The sequence below is a fragment of the Aythya fuligula genome, chromosome 2 (assembly GCF_009819795.1).
Source record: "Aythya fuligula isolate bAytFul2 chromosome 2, bAytFul2.pri, whole genome shotgun sequence".
Classification (NCBI taxonomy): domain Eukaryota; kingdom Metazoa; phylum Chordata; class Aves; order Anseriformes; family Anatidae; genus Aythya; species Aythya fuligula.
The window spans coordinates 41,689,314-41,705,840 of NC_045560.1; the positions used below are offsets into that span (position 1 = coordinate 41,689,314).

Here is a 16,527-nt window from a genome sequence, read left to right on the forward strand (position 1 = left end):
AACAGGCTGCCTAGAGTTGCAGATGCCCCATTCCTAGAAGTGTTCACCTCCCACTAGATCAGGTTACCCAAAGCCCCATTCAGGCCTGGCCTGAATGGGGCTTTGGGTAACCTGATCTAGTGGGAGGTGTCCCTGCCTATTGCAGGAGGGTTGGAAAGAGGTCATCTTTAAGGTCCTTCCAACCCAAACCATTCTATGATTCCATAATGCTGTGTGAGACTGGATGTGGTGTCGAATATATTTCAAATGTGAGGTGACAGCTGCTATTTAGCCAGACTTGTTACTTAATAAAAATTATATAAAATTAAGGCATTTAGGTGTCTTTCTATAAGTCAGTCACTGTCAACTACTCTTTATGTTCTTCCTTGAAGTTCATACATGTACAGTTTCTCTTTTTAGCAATGGTATCCTCATAATGAAACAATGTTTTATGCAGAGTTGTGCTGTAGTATACAGACAGTATTACCTGCCTGTCCTCAGCTATACTATGCATGAGGATTCCCACTCAAATTGCACTGGACTTTTTGCTGACACATTTTATTATAAACCTATGTCTAAACTAAAACTGCAACATCACAATTACATTTCATAGCTATATTTCATTTTCAGAGTGAATTAATCAACTTTCAGAAGATCTTCTTATAAAAATGCGGTATTAATATACTGAAAGGATTATTCAACTTCCACCTCTTTTCTAATCAAACCAGGAAATGTTCTCCAGAAGCCACATGTTCTGTGAAACTTAGGTAACATAATACAGTATACAGAGTGTTTACTCCAAATTAAGATCCAGGAATCCTCCTTCACAGCTAAAAGGATGATGGACGGAAATACAATATTACAATTACCAGGAAATACAATGATGTTTCAGAAATATCATGTTAAAACTCCTACTAGTGTAGAACATTCTTACCTAGTTTTTAATGATGCCTGAAAGGTCTGCTCTTCTTCATGTTTTCCCAACAGTTTTCCAAATCAGTCAAGTCCTCAGGGAATTATGATGGGAATCTATATTGCATCCCAACCTTAAAATTTACAGCTTTTCCTAGAGTTTTTCTAAAATTTCTGTACACATATACAAATGCAAAAGCAGTTGTAATCATGACTCAACTAACTTTTACTTACATGTCTTGGTCTATTTTTGTTGCATCCCCTTCATAAACTGAAGATCCTTTTTGTGAAACAAATAAATGATGGGAATACATGGAAGGAAACATTGTACTCTACATGCATTTACAGTTTGCACTCTCTTCTGGGAAGGCTTTCAAGACAGCTTGATAATAAAGACTCTGTCACCACTAACTTCTAGCAGATTGTTTCTGGTGACTTATGAGCTGGAACAACATTTCAGAATTCATTATCAATTCCCTAAAGCAGTTCATTTCCTCAATTTTTAATGTATTAAGTGTAAACAAATCCATTTAATATATTTTGTATTCTAAATGTACGCATTGCTGGATTTTTTAATTCAAGGACATAACCAATTAAGAGGAATTTAATTAGTATGACAGTAGAATAAAAATAGCATGAAGTAGAATTTTAAAACATCACAATTACAAAGCATAATTGTATAATCCCCTCTCTAAACATAAAACAGTGTCTGGTGTTATTTAGAAAGACTCAGTTTTTGTCAAATTGCATTAGCAAATGGATTCGGGACTTCCTTTTACAAGTCAACACCAAATACAGTCAATGTTTGGTACACACAGAGATATGCTTTTATCTAAACCACTTTGCATAATGCTGTAGAGCCAAGTCTCAATAATAAGTATCAGACACTGCTTATTTTGACATTTATTGTTTTGTTTCTGTACTGCTCCAAGAAGGACAGGCTGCATTTCAAACTACCCAGAACTATTTTCCCATCAATTTAGAAGAAAGCAATTTCTGTGACTCTAAAATGACAATGCTGCCTCATAGCTCTTTCTCTCCACCCTTTCCTTTTTTTTCAGAAGGAACATTAATTCCTGCTTTTGCAGGAATATGCTGTTCTTGTTAGATGTGAATTCCCAATATTTTGATTATTTTATAGCCCTCCACCTCTATTTAAATCAGCCAAAAATAAAAATAAACTAGTTCAAGCACTGATTAAGTCTATATTCTCTGACTTTTGCTTCATTGCCTGTGTTGAAAAAATTCAGTCAGTTCATTCTATGTGAACAGGTTTCTATATCAAAAAATCTCTGTCATTCAGAGTACTAGCCATGTACCTGGAATGCAGAAACCCGTGCATTCAGTTGTTTGCAAAACTTTTTTAACATTCTTAAATGATTATGGCATTGGAAAGACTTTAGTGGTTTACCTGTCACTTTAAATATTACTCATGTATACATTTTAAATAAAAAGACATCGGTATCCTATCCACATTCTGTCTTCTGACTGCATACAGGCAAGAATCACTGCTTCCATGATTTCGCCTGTGGAATAGAACTGACAGCAAATGCCCCAAAAGATCACTTACTGAGAGGCTGCAATGTATCAGTGAAATGTTATCTTCATGCCTACTTCTAAATAAGTGGTCAAAGAGGTAGAAAAAGAACTGCCAAAATCCTAGCTCTGATGCACTCTTCCATGTATGAAGACAGGGTATGAGAATAATAATAAATGTGGTATAAGCAAACATTAATATATATATATATATATATATATATATATATATATTTAAGTCTACAACAGATTTCCAGAGCTACTCTCAAATAATAATTATCTATAATATGATTATAGAATATATATAATAATATACATTGCATATTGTTATATATATATATATTATAAATTATAATATAATAATTACCTAAAATATGAAAAGACCCAACAACATCAGCTAGATTTGGTACAGAATTGAACACGAGAAAAAGAAAATCAATGTTGACAGGACACGAAAATTACAGCTCAGTGACCCTGAGGACCTTTGGTATATGGTTTGGAACCTGACACTTCCTAATACTGCTCTAACCTGCAGACACTTTACCCACAACATGTTTAAAAGAACACATTAACTTCCCATAGACAACTTTTCTGCCCAGTTGTAAGTGAACAAAAATCAATTTTTATTATCAATTTTATTATTTATTTATAACTCATCTCTAGAAAATGGTTATATGGAATTAATTATACCAAAACCTTGCTAAACTAAACTATCCAAACTATCAGCAATGGCTTGTCCTATGCTTCAGGAGAATTTGGGGAAGCAATTAAGGCAGCATTGCAATTGTCTTTTACTCGCTAAGCAGCAGCAGCATACGCATTAGTCTTTAAAGTATGGACTTGAACATTCAACACATTACAAGGGCTAACTCTTGAAGCCATTTTAGATTTAGTGACTAAGGGATTAAGTGTCAATCACCACCATTCTGGCAGTAGGACATCACAAGCACAAGTTTCAAAAGCAACAATATGAATTATATTCACCTGGTGAAAGTCTGAGTTCTTGACCCACACTTGTGATTTGGAAGAACCACTGGTTCACTGGAACTTTTAACAATTTATTACAAGCACATGGGCCAGGAATTCAGATAGGTACATGGCCATCACATGTGGTCACCACAGCAGAAAAGAAGATTGAAGAAGACTGGCATCAGAAAAGGCTTATAAATGTCTGAGAAAGATACTGGCAGTGCCACGGCCACAGTGATGATATTAGGTGAAATTTAAAATTTCACCACTTCAATGTTATTATTATTATTATTATTAGGATATAATGTTGTGTCAAGTTTTTCTCCTGATTGGCAGGTATTTTGTAAATGAAAACTTCTGACAAAAACAGTAATGCTATTAAAGACAGCATGTTAGCATGTTGTGCAACATTCTTGGCTTGTGTATCTCTCATTTGCTGTATTTTTTGTTTGGTTTGGTTGGTTGTTTTTAAATTCCCTAGGCCAAATAAACTCCACTTTATTTACAGGAGCTGTAAAAAAATGTAATGGGAATTCACAGTAATGCAAATAAGAGCAACATAAAGTCCATAGATGAAGAAAGCCAAGTTCTGACTTTAGAAAGCTGAACCCTGATCAGAAGCAACAGAGTTGCTCTGAAGAGAAGGAACAGCAAGGGGGTGTATATAAAAAAGGTGTTACAAAGAAGCTGGGACAAGCCTGTGCAGGAACAACGAATAGTTGGTCTGCAGTTCTCCAGCTGAGATTATAAATATGTTCTCCAGTTCTCTAGTTGCATTTTAAATACATAATAAAACAAGAGAGGGCAGGCAAAGCTTAACCAATAATTTTGCACTGGAAGAGAGATCCAGAACTCTGATACTGATTTGCAATTCCTGAATTAATTTCTGATGTTAGAATTTCAATCATCAGAAATTCTGAATGTAAATGACAGGCCCAGAACACATCAACTGCTATTAGGTGAATTAGTATTCAGGCTTAGTGCTTTCCACTGTTTACATATTTACCTAGATTACACTTTCTTGCTTTTGTTTGCAATACAGTGACCTCAGTGAGATGGCATGCTGTAATCATACAACACAAAAATAAACTCCGTCCTGCCCACAATCAAATGTGTTTGAGACAATCTGACATGCAGATAAGTGCTGTAAATTACACATGCTATAGACATACTGAGGTGAACCTTTGGGACAGGAAATGTCATCTATTCCATGTTCTTGAGAGAACAAAACACAAGGCAGTAGTAATCTAGGAAGTTAGGTAGCTATATTGGTAATGTAAAATTAACACAATATGGTTGCTCACTTTTGCTTGCTCACAAATGGGATGACAAAGGAAACTACAGCTCATTCTGCACATTGAATGTATTGTCTGAGGTAATATTTTGTAGTCATTTCTGCATTTACTAAACGTAAATTACAAACAGTATGTGTTCTGCTTTCCCAACTTTGAAATTTTGAAACTATGGATAATATTTTTTATTAAAACCAAATACCTACTGATCCAAAACAAATACACTAGTAAAAACTTCAAGTACTTTTCAGAAGGTAAGTTGTGTACATATACAATGTAACTGAACACCAACACCACAGTTACCTTAAGAGCCACTAAAATTAATTCATATTGTTTACATACATCCTTTTATTCCTTGGAAATGCATTTCTTTATTCTTAAGGGTATGGGTAGATGAATAAGTTATTACAGAACTGCAGATATTTCATTTTTCCACCAACCTAGCCCACAGTACCAATACCAATATGCAAGAAAGGGCAACTGAAAAATAGGCTGGGAATTAGCTAGGACAGAGTAGCTGTGGGTGAGTAACTTGCGCCTTGTACCTTACTCCATTGCAACTTGCCTATCTGCTCTAAAAAAAATTACCATGAAGATGGAAATCATTTCACTATGATGTATGCAGTAGTACTTACCAGGAGTACAGAATGGTTCCCACTACTGATGCGAGTTTGCTGTTTTCTTGCTTCTGTTTTGCAAGACCAAAATCAGCTTAAAGAAAAAAAAAAAAAAAAAAAAGTTTCACACATCAATGACCACCCTCTCTCAAATGATGATTGGTGCTGTTAGGTTCACAACAACTGAAAAGCTGAGGGATGGTGAAGGGGAGGTTGTTGGTTTGGATTTTTTTTCCTCCTTTTATCTTTTACATTTAAAACTACAGTATAGTACTATCTTCCTACCTCCACATAAAACACATAAATTAATAACTTACGTTTGATTCAGGTCTACTAACTTTAGAAATATTATAAATAAATACATCTCCGATACTTTCAATACAAACTACAAGATCAATTACAGGTTTCTATTAGTATATTTGAATGACAAGTACATGACAATGGTAAGTATCATCTAATAATTTGAGATACAACACCCAAATTAATTGAAAAATAATGTAATGACAGTTGTAATTATTTGGTTTTCCTTCAAGTTATAATAATCAGATGGGAAGGACGGACTTTTAATTCAGAATTAAATTCAGAAATTTAATTTCAAAGTACAAGGGGTCTACTAATATGAAAAGTTCAGATTCAAAAAGATTGCATTAGTTAAGAAATAATGAAAAATCTTAGCATTACCATATGGGAAAAGCTATAGATTTAGATGATCATGCAGTTATGTTAATATAAGTATCTTCTGTCTAATTATCAGGTGTTCTTTCACAAATTTGTCACATAATCTTTACCATACTTCAACCTAAGTTTCATGAAAGCAGCTTAAGTTCATTTTTCTGAATTCAATAATATATTGAATTTCAATACTATACTGCTGTCTCAGTGCAACAATGCAGGTAAAATACATTGCACTTTACTAAATCCAGGCACAGACAGCAAGGGAAAATCATTGCACTTGTCAAAGTTTTATAATAAATTCTTCATTGGAATTCTACTTTAGAATTGGTAAGATTTGCAAAGTAAATTATGTTGTTTAAAAGGTTCCTGTTCTACATGGACCCAGGATACTCTTGAGATAAATATGACAGAAGCCATTACATTCCCATTTCAATTGTTTTTACAGTGAGATTGTTAACAGTTCAGTTCAAAATATTTCTACTCAGCAAAAAAGCTGCAGAGCAGATGAAACACAGGTAAGAAAAAATATTTTCTGTTTGCTCTTGCTCAGTGTAAGCTTCAAGGGTATGAAGAGGGGTAGGTTTCTTATTTAAAAATGGCCTTTGACAAGAACTCCAAATCTAGGTACCAAGGCCACAGACCCTTTTTCTTTGAACAAAATATTCAATGAAGGACTAGCTCTGTAGTGCTTGAAAAATATAAGTAGAAAGAACATTGAATTAACAGGATATGTAAGAGTTCTCTCTTTAGCCCTCAAGCTTGATACAACTCAGGGATTTCACTCCAGAGAGTATTAACCCTAATAGAACCAGGGATTTTTGCAATGTTGATACTTCCCTGAATTAATTTGAGTGAATCATAATAACTTCCCTTCTCTGGAGTCCTTCACATAAATTCCATGAAAAAAAAGTATTAAGTATTTTGGGCCAATAAAAACAAACAAACAAACAAAAAATAGTTTATAGTGCAGGTGAAGGAAAACCAAAATGCTAGTGGATGACATCTTTCTATGAGGAAGTCATCTTGAAGTTTTAATACCACGAGTGGAAAGATTCATCTACCTGCTCAAAGAAGACAAGCTTCTATTTCTGCCAAATAATGGCTGTTTGATCTGCATATAATATTTTAGAAAAAATATAATTTTTCTGTTTTAAACAATACTTTAAACGTTTCAGGTTCATGTGAATTACATACATTATAATTTATATTACTAACCTAATACATGACCGTTAGTAAACTACGGGGAATGGTAGGTACACTAATCTAGCCATAACATTTTATAAAATATTCTTTTTTTTTAATAATAGCTTTTGGTGCTTTGTGTACTGGGCAACCTGAATTGATGTGATTTATTTACAGCTAATTTCTCTAATGGTTGGAAGCTTGGCATTCTTCATTGAAAATTTATATTATTTTTAATTCTGTTCAAAGACAATAAAAAACTAACAGGCTTTCACCATTAGATGGATTTTCATAAATTAAGATTAAACATGTAATTTCACCAGCAATTCAATACCAATAGATTCATTTCTCTCTGAGGTATTATTGCATTTAACTAATGTTTACACTCTGTTTTTTTCCTCTATTAACATGTGTATCAGGAGTCAAGAAAATTAAATGTGATTTTAATTTAAAAAGAAAAACAAAAATAGAAATTAGTCCAACAACCATGCAAGAGAGTCCTCAAATGGGAAGGAATATTAAACAAAATGATGCAATCATAATTTTTTAGATTCTGAAAAACCCTTCTTCACTTGGTGACATTGTGTTTAGGGTAGCAAAGTGATAATTAAGTCTTCGAAGTAAGATTGTTTCAGAAAACATTAACATGCTTGGGAAGAAGGTATGAAGGGAGATGGAACCATGAAAAAATTAGTAGGGTGACTTGACTAGTATCTTAACCTCTTACTGGGTGTCTTGAACTTTCACAATACCCAAATAACAAACTTTCTAAATATCAGCAAACTTTTTAAAGGAGCATATTAGGTACCTATATTTTTGTTGTCGTTGTTGTTGACAGAATTAGTTGTTTTCATTTGCCATTTTATTTCCCAAGATTTCACCTATACAACTGATCTTCAACAGTATAAACAAGCTGAGTTTCTCCAGATGCTACTTCTTAACAACAGCAATCTCTATTTGCATGTTTGTTGCCTTAACTTATATTTGAACCATATTTGAAAATACCATGTTTTTTCCTAAAAACAAATATGTATTCAAAGATGAAAAGCAAAGGAAAAAAAAAAAAAAAGGATGAATGGGCAATAAAATTACATATGAACTTCAGACCTATTCAGGTCAAATTTTCACTGTCCCCATTGAACAGATTCATCTTTTATCCTTAAAGGCTCAGGCTGAGACAGATTAGCTTTGCTACTCATCAGCTGGTTTGCAGCTGTAATCAAGAAAGCTTTTTTGCAACTCGCTGAGTAGTATTAAGTATTTGATGTTTTCAAATGATGCAGCAATACCATTGCTAATAATTTTTCCTCTGTTTTGACATAAAATATAGAATAAGCATTTCTAGAAATTTAGAAAGACAAATAAGTCTTTTCTCCTGCTATACTGAAGCATTCTTTTATTACTAGTCACAGTAACAAGATTTCCAAGCTCAATATCCTAAAATATATTTATTTTTTATCTCAATTTACTTTCTTCAAAAGCCTGAGCAAGTGTCAGACTGCCGATATTAATAATAGAAAATCAGTATTTCTTAACTAAAATTCAGAAGTGATGATCATATATATAGGTATTCCAGTCCTATAAATTTTTAATTATCAAGACCAGTGCTTGATAACATGTATAGTACCATGAATTACAACAGGACTAGTCATACTGGTATATCTTACGCTTGATAAGAATTATTGGCATAAGTAGAACCAATTAATAGCCAAGTAAACCTGCTACACATTTAAGTTACTGTGTTACAGTGATTTGGAACATAAAGACAGAATTTTAATTTTATTTTCCATAAAAGCATATCCTAAAATCAAGATAATCTGCAATTTAATCAACAGTAGTACATAATTATTCTAGTCTTTCCCGTCAATAGAATGGGAACAGAATTCATTTCTCATCATTCCCAAATATATGCTTCTAGGTATTCTATTTTTTACCTTTCCATGTGGTAATACATGGAAATGAGACAATGTCCCATAAAGTCAGCCTACTATCTGTCAGTGTTGTGAAACCTGTAACTTCTACACTAAGAACATTAGCATTGCTCCCCATCTAGATATGAGATCTGTGGAGAGAGATGTGATTGTGCTATTAAGCCACCAATATCATCCAGAATGTTTGATTTACAGTATGAACATAAATCAAACATAATCACTTGTTTAATTTGAAAATTCCACTGAGTTTATTATGGAAGCTTTAAAAATGAAGTACTACAAGCATTTCCTTGAATCTTGGTATGAAGGGTAGCAAATGAGCTATAAAATCTACAAAAAAAAATTAGCTTTGTTCTAAGGGAATTCAAAAAGTAGTGACTGACACACAACATAAGCTAATATCACTTCACCTCATTGCCACTGCTTTTCTAGGTATGGCACAGAATCACAAGGCAACAGGTCTTCTACAGAGTGTACTAAACAACAAAATACTCTGAATTACAAAATTAACAGGTAGCTTTCTTCCAGCATCTGGCAACCATTTGAACTTTTCAAGTCTCAATTGCTTCACTGTTTTAACACATCCTGGTTGCCTGCTACAACTAGAAGTACGTCAAATGGATGATGTGGCTCAAAACTATTAGTCCGGTGCTATATGACAATCCTAGGTTTAATACAATTCCATACAGATTTTTTCTGCTGCTGTTGTATTGTGTGTACTAAACAGAAAACAGAGCACACCACACAAAAGAGCATAGAAAATCCTTCACTAATCTTGATATTGGATCTGAAAGGTGTTAAAGTGATTCCACACAGCCCTCTTGGACCATCAAGATCCAAACTTTGCTGAAACCAGATGGCACTGAGGAAAAGTGTAGTCTTCTGTTTTGTCCTACAGACAAGAAACAAACAAAACTAGGAAGCTCTAGAGAGAAATATGCTGTGCTAGGAACAAAATACTGCTGCAGTAAAATATAGCTGCAATAAAAACAGATATTTTAAATTCAGAAAACTGTAACTTTTCAACATCTTATATGGAAAGCTGAGCAAATTAAATTGAGAGCCACAGTTAATATGGGTTCAGTCTCTAAAACCCTATGCAAAGCCTATACAAAACAGCTTTTGTTTAGGTTGTGCCTGATATTCTACTTATACATGGTTTGCACATTCATTTTTGTTTGTTTTTGTTTTTCTATCAGAAATTATAAATCAGACATTCAATCTGACTAGAGTTGTACAATTTTTCATACAATATCATTCTACCAGTTTAGAATGAGCTGTTTTATGAAATTACAGGTTAGAATAATTTAATATTTATATTTTTGTCATATTTGTAGGTCAACCAATTATGATTAAATGCTATAACAACATATAAGGGATGGTAGTTCTGGCCCCTCTTACTATTAAATATATGTTAGAGATGAGACTGAACAAATGAGTAGAATGGGCAATTGCTGAGACTGTGTAACAACAGCATTCTCTACCTTCAGAAACAGAAATCTTGTACCACCACTAATATGGCTAGGATCAGATTGAAAATGAAAATCAGATGAAAATTAAAAGATTTAAAAGAGCCTGAAAAAAGATTGTGATAATGCAGATTTAATTGATGTGTAAAAGACGTCATCAGAAATGCAAAGTTACTTAATCTTCAGATTAAAATGAAGCACTTCACTGGGCTTTCTTTTCACAACTTTCATTTGTATTTTCCAAAAGTTTAAAAATAAAAATGAGAAAATAAAAATAAATAAACCTGGATAAGGATAGTGTCTGATCAATCACATTCAAAATTTAAGAGAAGGAAAATATAGTGCAGTTATACAAATTAAAAAATTCTTCCTACAATTAGCCTCAGATACTCTTTTTGCAGTAAAATCTACTGCACAGATATTCAAAGATCATATCTCAAAAAGGTTCCTCATAGCTTAATCTTACATTGCACCAGACCAGTTGCAGAGTTCTCTGCTTGCATGAGTTCTAGTGTTCAACTACCTTTCAACATAGGTCCCTGCCTGCCAAGTTCTGGCCTCCTATATTTCTTTTTTTCCACAATTTCTTTGTGCTTTTAAGACATTCAAGCATAATTCTTTAGCAGTTGTTTGTTTTTGGTTTTTGTTTGTTTGTTTGTTTGATTTGTGTGTGTAACAGCAAGATAAGAATGTCTACCACACTATGAACTACTTTTCTTTTCAAGCAATATAAACTCAGTATCTGTGTAAGAGGCCTTCATAGGATTTAGAACGAGTGGCTCAGTTCTCACATACAGGGCAGAGGGGGGAGGAGAAATTTATCTGTGCGTCCCTGAACTTTTTAAAGCAGTTTATAGCTGGGACTGCTGTATAGCCATGCACAGTATAGAATGTATATCTCTGTCTATAGAAGCACTTTGTGCTATTTTATTGCTTACTTACTTTTTTTTTTTTTTCCTATTTTTTAACACATTTGGTTGTTTTTTTTTTTTTAAATCAAAATCCTCTGTGAATGTCTAAAACTAAGCCATAGCTAGTGTTCCATTAAAAAAAAAAAAAAAAAAAAAAACATATTTGAAAAATTTTAGTTACAGAGGGATAAGATGCCTTTGTTATATTGTCAGCTTTGAGGGTTTCACAGCAAAAGATTAACAAGTGTTACTATTTCCAGAAGGACTGACTGAGGAAGAGGAAAAAAATGTGCATCACTGTAAGATACAGAAGCTTCTTTTATGAAGCAAAATCATTTGGAGCATCAGAGGCTGTATCTTAAATACATAGTCATGCAACACTGGTTCACAGGTATTTCTCTAGTAAGATTAATTAAAGTTTTAAATGGTTTTAGGACTTGAAATACTACAAAAAGTGAAACTCTGTCTCTATATGATGACTGTGCAGGACTACAGTTCTGAGCAAAATATTCAGGCTCAGAGATATAAAAATAAGAGAAGACCCTCTTATTTTTAAAAACTGACATTAAATCTGTAAAGACAGATTTAAGATTTCTCAATATATGAGCATATGCTTTCATCTTTTTCTCACATTTTTTACTTTCATCTAAAACCACGAGAAATTGTTAAATAGATGATAAAAAAAAAGTCCCAAAATACTGTGAGACATAATTATCAAGCCTATAAACGGTCCACTCTTTGTCATGCATGGACTTTATGTGTTAGGTACAACACAGCATGCACCAATACAGTGCATATTTATTATAACTGGAAAGAAAGGAAATCCATCTTTCTTTCATTATGTCTGTAAAGCAAGAAGTCTCTGTAAAATTCAGAAATAATAGATAAAAGAATTTCAGCTCCCTCCGAAAATTCAATATACATTGGTAACTAAAGTACTAAATAAAGTGTTTGCTTAAATATTGCAATCGTTTTGAACCAATCACTACAGAAATGGTCAAAGCAAGTTTAATGTTTTTTTTGTTTGTTTTTCCATTTTCCTCAACACCTGTAAATCTTGATAGAATTATGCATTTCAAAGGTAATTTTTGGCATATTTAAAAATATAATTATGCTTTTATATAGGTCTAGATTGGACCAGAGCAGAGACAAAGGTGTTGAATCAAGACAAGAGTGCCCCTCAGTGGCAGCATGTTGGTATGAAATACAACTATGATATTTTACTTTAAAATAACATTCTGATTATTTATTTTCATCCTTTAGAGACAAATGTTCTGTTAAAACTACTCCTTTCAAAATTGTGTTACTATTAAGAATCAGAAGGTTTTAACACATACAGTTTAATCATTAATGAATTTAAGTAGGCTTGTTGTCAGTTATAAATACTATAGAAAGACAGATGCTAAATAAATTTGCCTATTATAGCTGAGTTTTCTGTGGTTGGGTGTGTGCATATGTCTACAGTTTCCCTTTATTTTTAAAGAAGAGAGATTGTTTTTTTGTATCACAACTTCTCATAACACTCTAATTTTTATTTGGTTCTGTGTCATAAGCAGTAAGATAGCATGCAGCAGCTCTTTGAGGATATTAACAATTACAGTATCTGCATTGCTGGTAAGCATTGCTGTATATTCCAAGTTATATTAATTAATTCAAAGAGTAAAAATTTACCATACTTCAAAGCACTATTCACATATCTACAGTTTTCAAACCCTATCCTGAAACCTCCCTGGGCTCCTTCTTTCACACTGTAGAGACTAAAGAAACACATAAAGAATATTTACTACTGCAGGCTCAGAAATATAGCATCTCACTGCAGCTGATCACAGAACAGTTGACAGGTACTAAACTGTTGCATGGTGGAACTCGAATAGAAAAAATGTTCATTTTACTTTGCATGTTCATTAGCACTGGCTATATAATCTGTTTGTCTCAATATTCTTTCTGATTTTAATAAAAGGCCTTGAAGCATAACTACAGTTTAATTTTTTTAGGGCTAAATCATCTCCTCTGTCATATTTGACATAACAGCTGCAACAAACATAGTCATGGTTGATGATACCTGGCAGCAATGATCACAAAATCTGCAGTAGCAATTATTTTACACAACAGTATAATAAATACAATAATTTACTAGCTTCCAATTATGGTGGCCAACACCTCAGTATCTGAAACCTTCTGTGAGTTTCAGTAAAGAAATTCTACTCGCTTTCATCATGGGAAATTCTCTTCAAGTAAAGGAGTTTTACTTACTAATTGTAACTTTGTCTTTATCCCCCAGCATGACATTGTTTGGAGTGAGATCTCGATGAACAATCCTTTTCTCTTTATGCAGATAACGAAGAGCTAGGCAAAGCTTAAAAACAAACAGAAAGTGCCTTACAAAGATTCTTAACTGCAATCTAAGTAAAGGCACATAAAATTATGCTCATATCTGGTATTAGTGCTTGATATAATAAGCATTACTTTGCTTTTTATTAGCCTAACAAACATAAATGGTGCTAATAACTACATGCTGAAAAGTATTGATGAAAAAAAAAATGTACAGCCTTACTTGGATAAATATATGCCATATTCTTTCTTCTGTAAACCGTTGTTGCTTTTCCTTCAAAGAGTGAAAATGTTCTCCCAATGGCACCCCATCTATGAGCTCCATGACTATGTACAACTTGTCATCTACAAAAAAGAAAATTCAATAATAATAAATACACGTATACAGAAGGCATTTGAAAATTGAGTATTTGAGGTTAAAATACATTTTTACGCAGTTGTGGTTTGTTGTGTGTTTTTTTTTGTTTTGTTTTGTTTTGTTTGTTTTTTTTTTTTGGGGGGGGGGGAGGGAGTTGTTTGGTTGGTTTTGTTTTTTACAGACAAATACATTTTATTATTATTTCTACTCCTTGTTTTACAATTTTTCCTCTATATCCATTTATACCACAGCAACTATAAGGAATTCACTGCCTGCTAATCACTCAGTAGGAAGTAGGTAGCTAGCTCTTTAAAAAAAAATATATATATATATATAATATATATATATTCAAAAAAAAAAAAAAGACAATATGGCTAAGCAGTTTGTATCACTCATTCTACTGTATCTTTTATCCCTACTTAATATTCCATCTGCAAATTTGGGCTCCTTAGCTCTCTATAGAATGAAAATGATACTTTCTACATGTTTAGACTACATGTAGTTTTACTGATAGATAAACACATTTAAATAATATTTCTCATCTTTTTTTCAATCTTAAAGTAATATAAGCCTGTCTGAACCACAGCCGTTCTTGAAGAAAATGTTACCATTTACTTTTCAAATTTGACACACTCCAAGTTGTAAGTACTTCTATTATGTATTTCTATTTCTTCATTATGTATAATACTGTAATTCTCTACTTTTATACTTACTTTCCAAGAAGGTTCTGTAATAGCGAACCACATTTGGATGATAAAGCTACAACGAGGAAAAAAAAAATAGATCTTTAGAATACTTAGACTGATGGCACAGTATTTATGTTTACACAATGGAAGGAAGAATTCCACAAGAATTCCACAAACTTGCTTATGATCTCCACTGCAATGCTATCCCCAACACTTCGTTGCAAAGAAAACATCAAAGTGTTGCAGATTACCAGAGAAAACAGATTTAAAGAAAAAAAGAAAAAAAAAAAAAAAAAGCATTATTCATACCCCTCTCTCCTGTTAATGATTGGAACAGAATAAAGGAAGTTTGAAAACAGACAATTACACCTACATTAAAGTATTGACTTTCATAGTTTAAGAACACTAATGATTGGTCTGTTCTGTTGTATTATTATTAATTTACAATTATAAAAACAACCATCTTCTCAACATATTTTAAATCCAAGAATTCATTTACAGAATTCCTGAGAAAAGTTCATACGCTACCAACAAGAAAAAAGTAAGAATCTTCAATAACAAACATTTGCACTGCTGCTAACACTGCAGCAAGAACTTTTGCAATTTTGACAACATTCAGCTGAAAGGGACAAATACAGTACTGATCAGATAGAAGCAGTAACAGCAGGTGGAAGCCCTGCTACAAGAGAACTCACAATATTAATTCTAATAGCAGAATGCCCATACATGAAACTGGAGTCCATGAGACTTACCTGCTCTTTGATGATAGTTAATTCAGAGACAATGTTCTTTACACTGCTGTCTCTGGCTTTTTTGTCTTTTCCAAATGCTGGATTGTGTAAATTGACTTCTTTCATTGCCAGAAGATTTTGACCATTATGTTTTCTAACCTATAAAAAAGTTAAAATCCCCGTAAAAATTGTATAGGATGGGAACTGAAAGGACATTATTATGGCTACCATATTAGTTAACTGAGTCCAAATACACCTTACAAAAGTTAGTCATAGCTTTTTTTTCTGCGCATATGATATGTATGCATACTTGATGTGATTAGCCAAAATAACTGCCTCACAATGAAGGTTACCATTAAACTGGTGAACTTGGCATTGTGTTTGAAGGAACATTAACAGCGCACAATGTTCCTTTCCAAATAAAATATACTTGAACTTCTGTGGCTTTACACAGATTTGTTAGCAATATGCAGATATGCTGTTTGTGGGAAGGAATTAATAAGAAGTAAAACTATTCAACCAGAGAAATATACTAGTCAATCTTACAAGAGGTGACAAAACAAAAGCACAGTAAATGCTAAAAGGAGAAACATTTGTTAGCAAGAAGCCCAGATAATGGTACCTTCTGGTACCTTCATTCTCTTAATGAAATCCAAAGGAAGTTAGTGCCTAAAACTGGTATTAAACTTTCTTTGTTACAGTTCCTCTCAAGCCTGTAAACTAATACCAAAAAGTTTACCTTATATACACTTCCAAAAGCTCCACTGCCAAGGTGCTCTAAAATTGCATAGTTGCCTATATGTCTTGCAGGCGCTTTATTCTGATTGATGCTCTCAATGCTTTCAGCAATTTGCTTCAATTCATCCTCCTGATTATAAATTAAGTGACAAATAAGTAAATACAAAATATTTCATGCCTTTCTTGTGCTAAGAATGTGCAAAGAATACA

The 16,527-nt window shown here is 33.0% G+C and overlaps 1 protein-coding gene across 1 annotated transcript in view; it reads right to left on the bottom strand.

The window, feature by feature from the left end:
• Positions 1-772: 772 nt before the first annotated feature.
• NEK10 (NIMA related kinase 10) overlaps positions 773-16,527 on the bottom strand; it is a 36,027-nt gene continuing 20,272 nt past the window's right edge. The window contains exons 17-23 of the mRNA XM_032180686.1: positions 16,319-16,447; positions 15,601-15,738; positions 14,876-14,921; positions 14,028-14,149; positions 13,727-13,829; positions 5,324-5,399; positions 773-809 (exon numbers count right to left, since the gene is read on the bottom strand). Coding sequence (XP_032036577.1) covers positions 773-809; positions 5,324-5,399; positions 13,727-13,829; positions 14,028-14,149; positions 14,876-14,921; positions 15,601-15,738; positions 16,319-16,447 — 651 coding nt within the window. The remainder of the gene's footprint in view (positions 810-5,323; positions 5,400-13,726; positions 13,830-14,027; positions 14,150-14,875; positions 14,922-15,600; positions 15,739-16,318; positions 16,448-16,527) is intronic.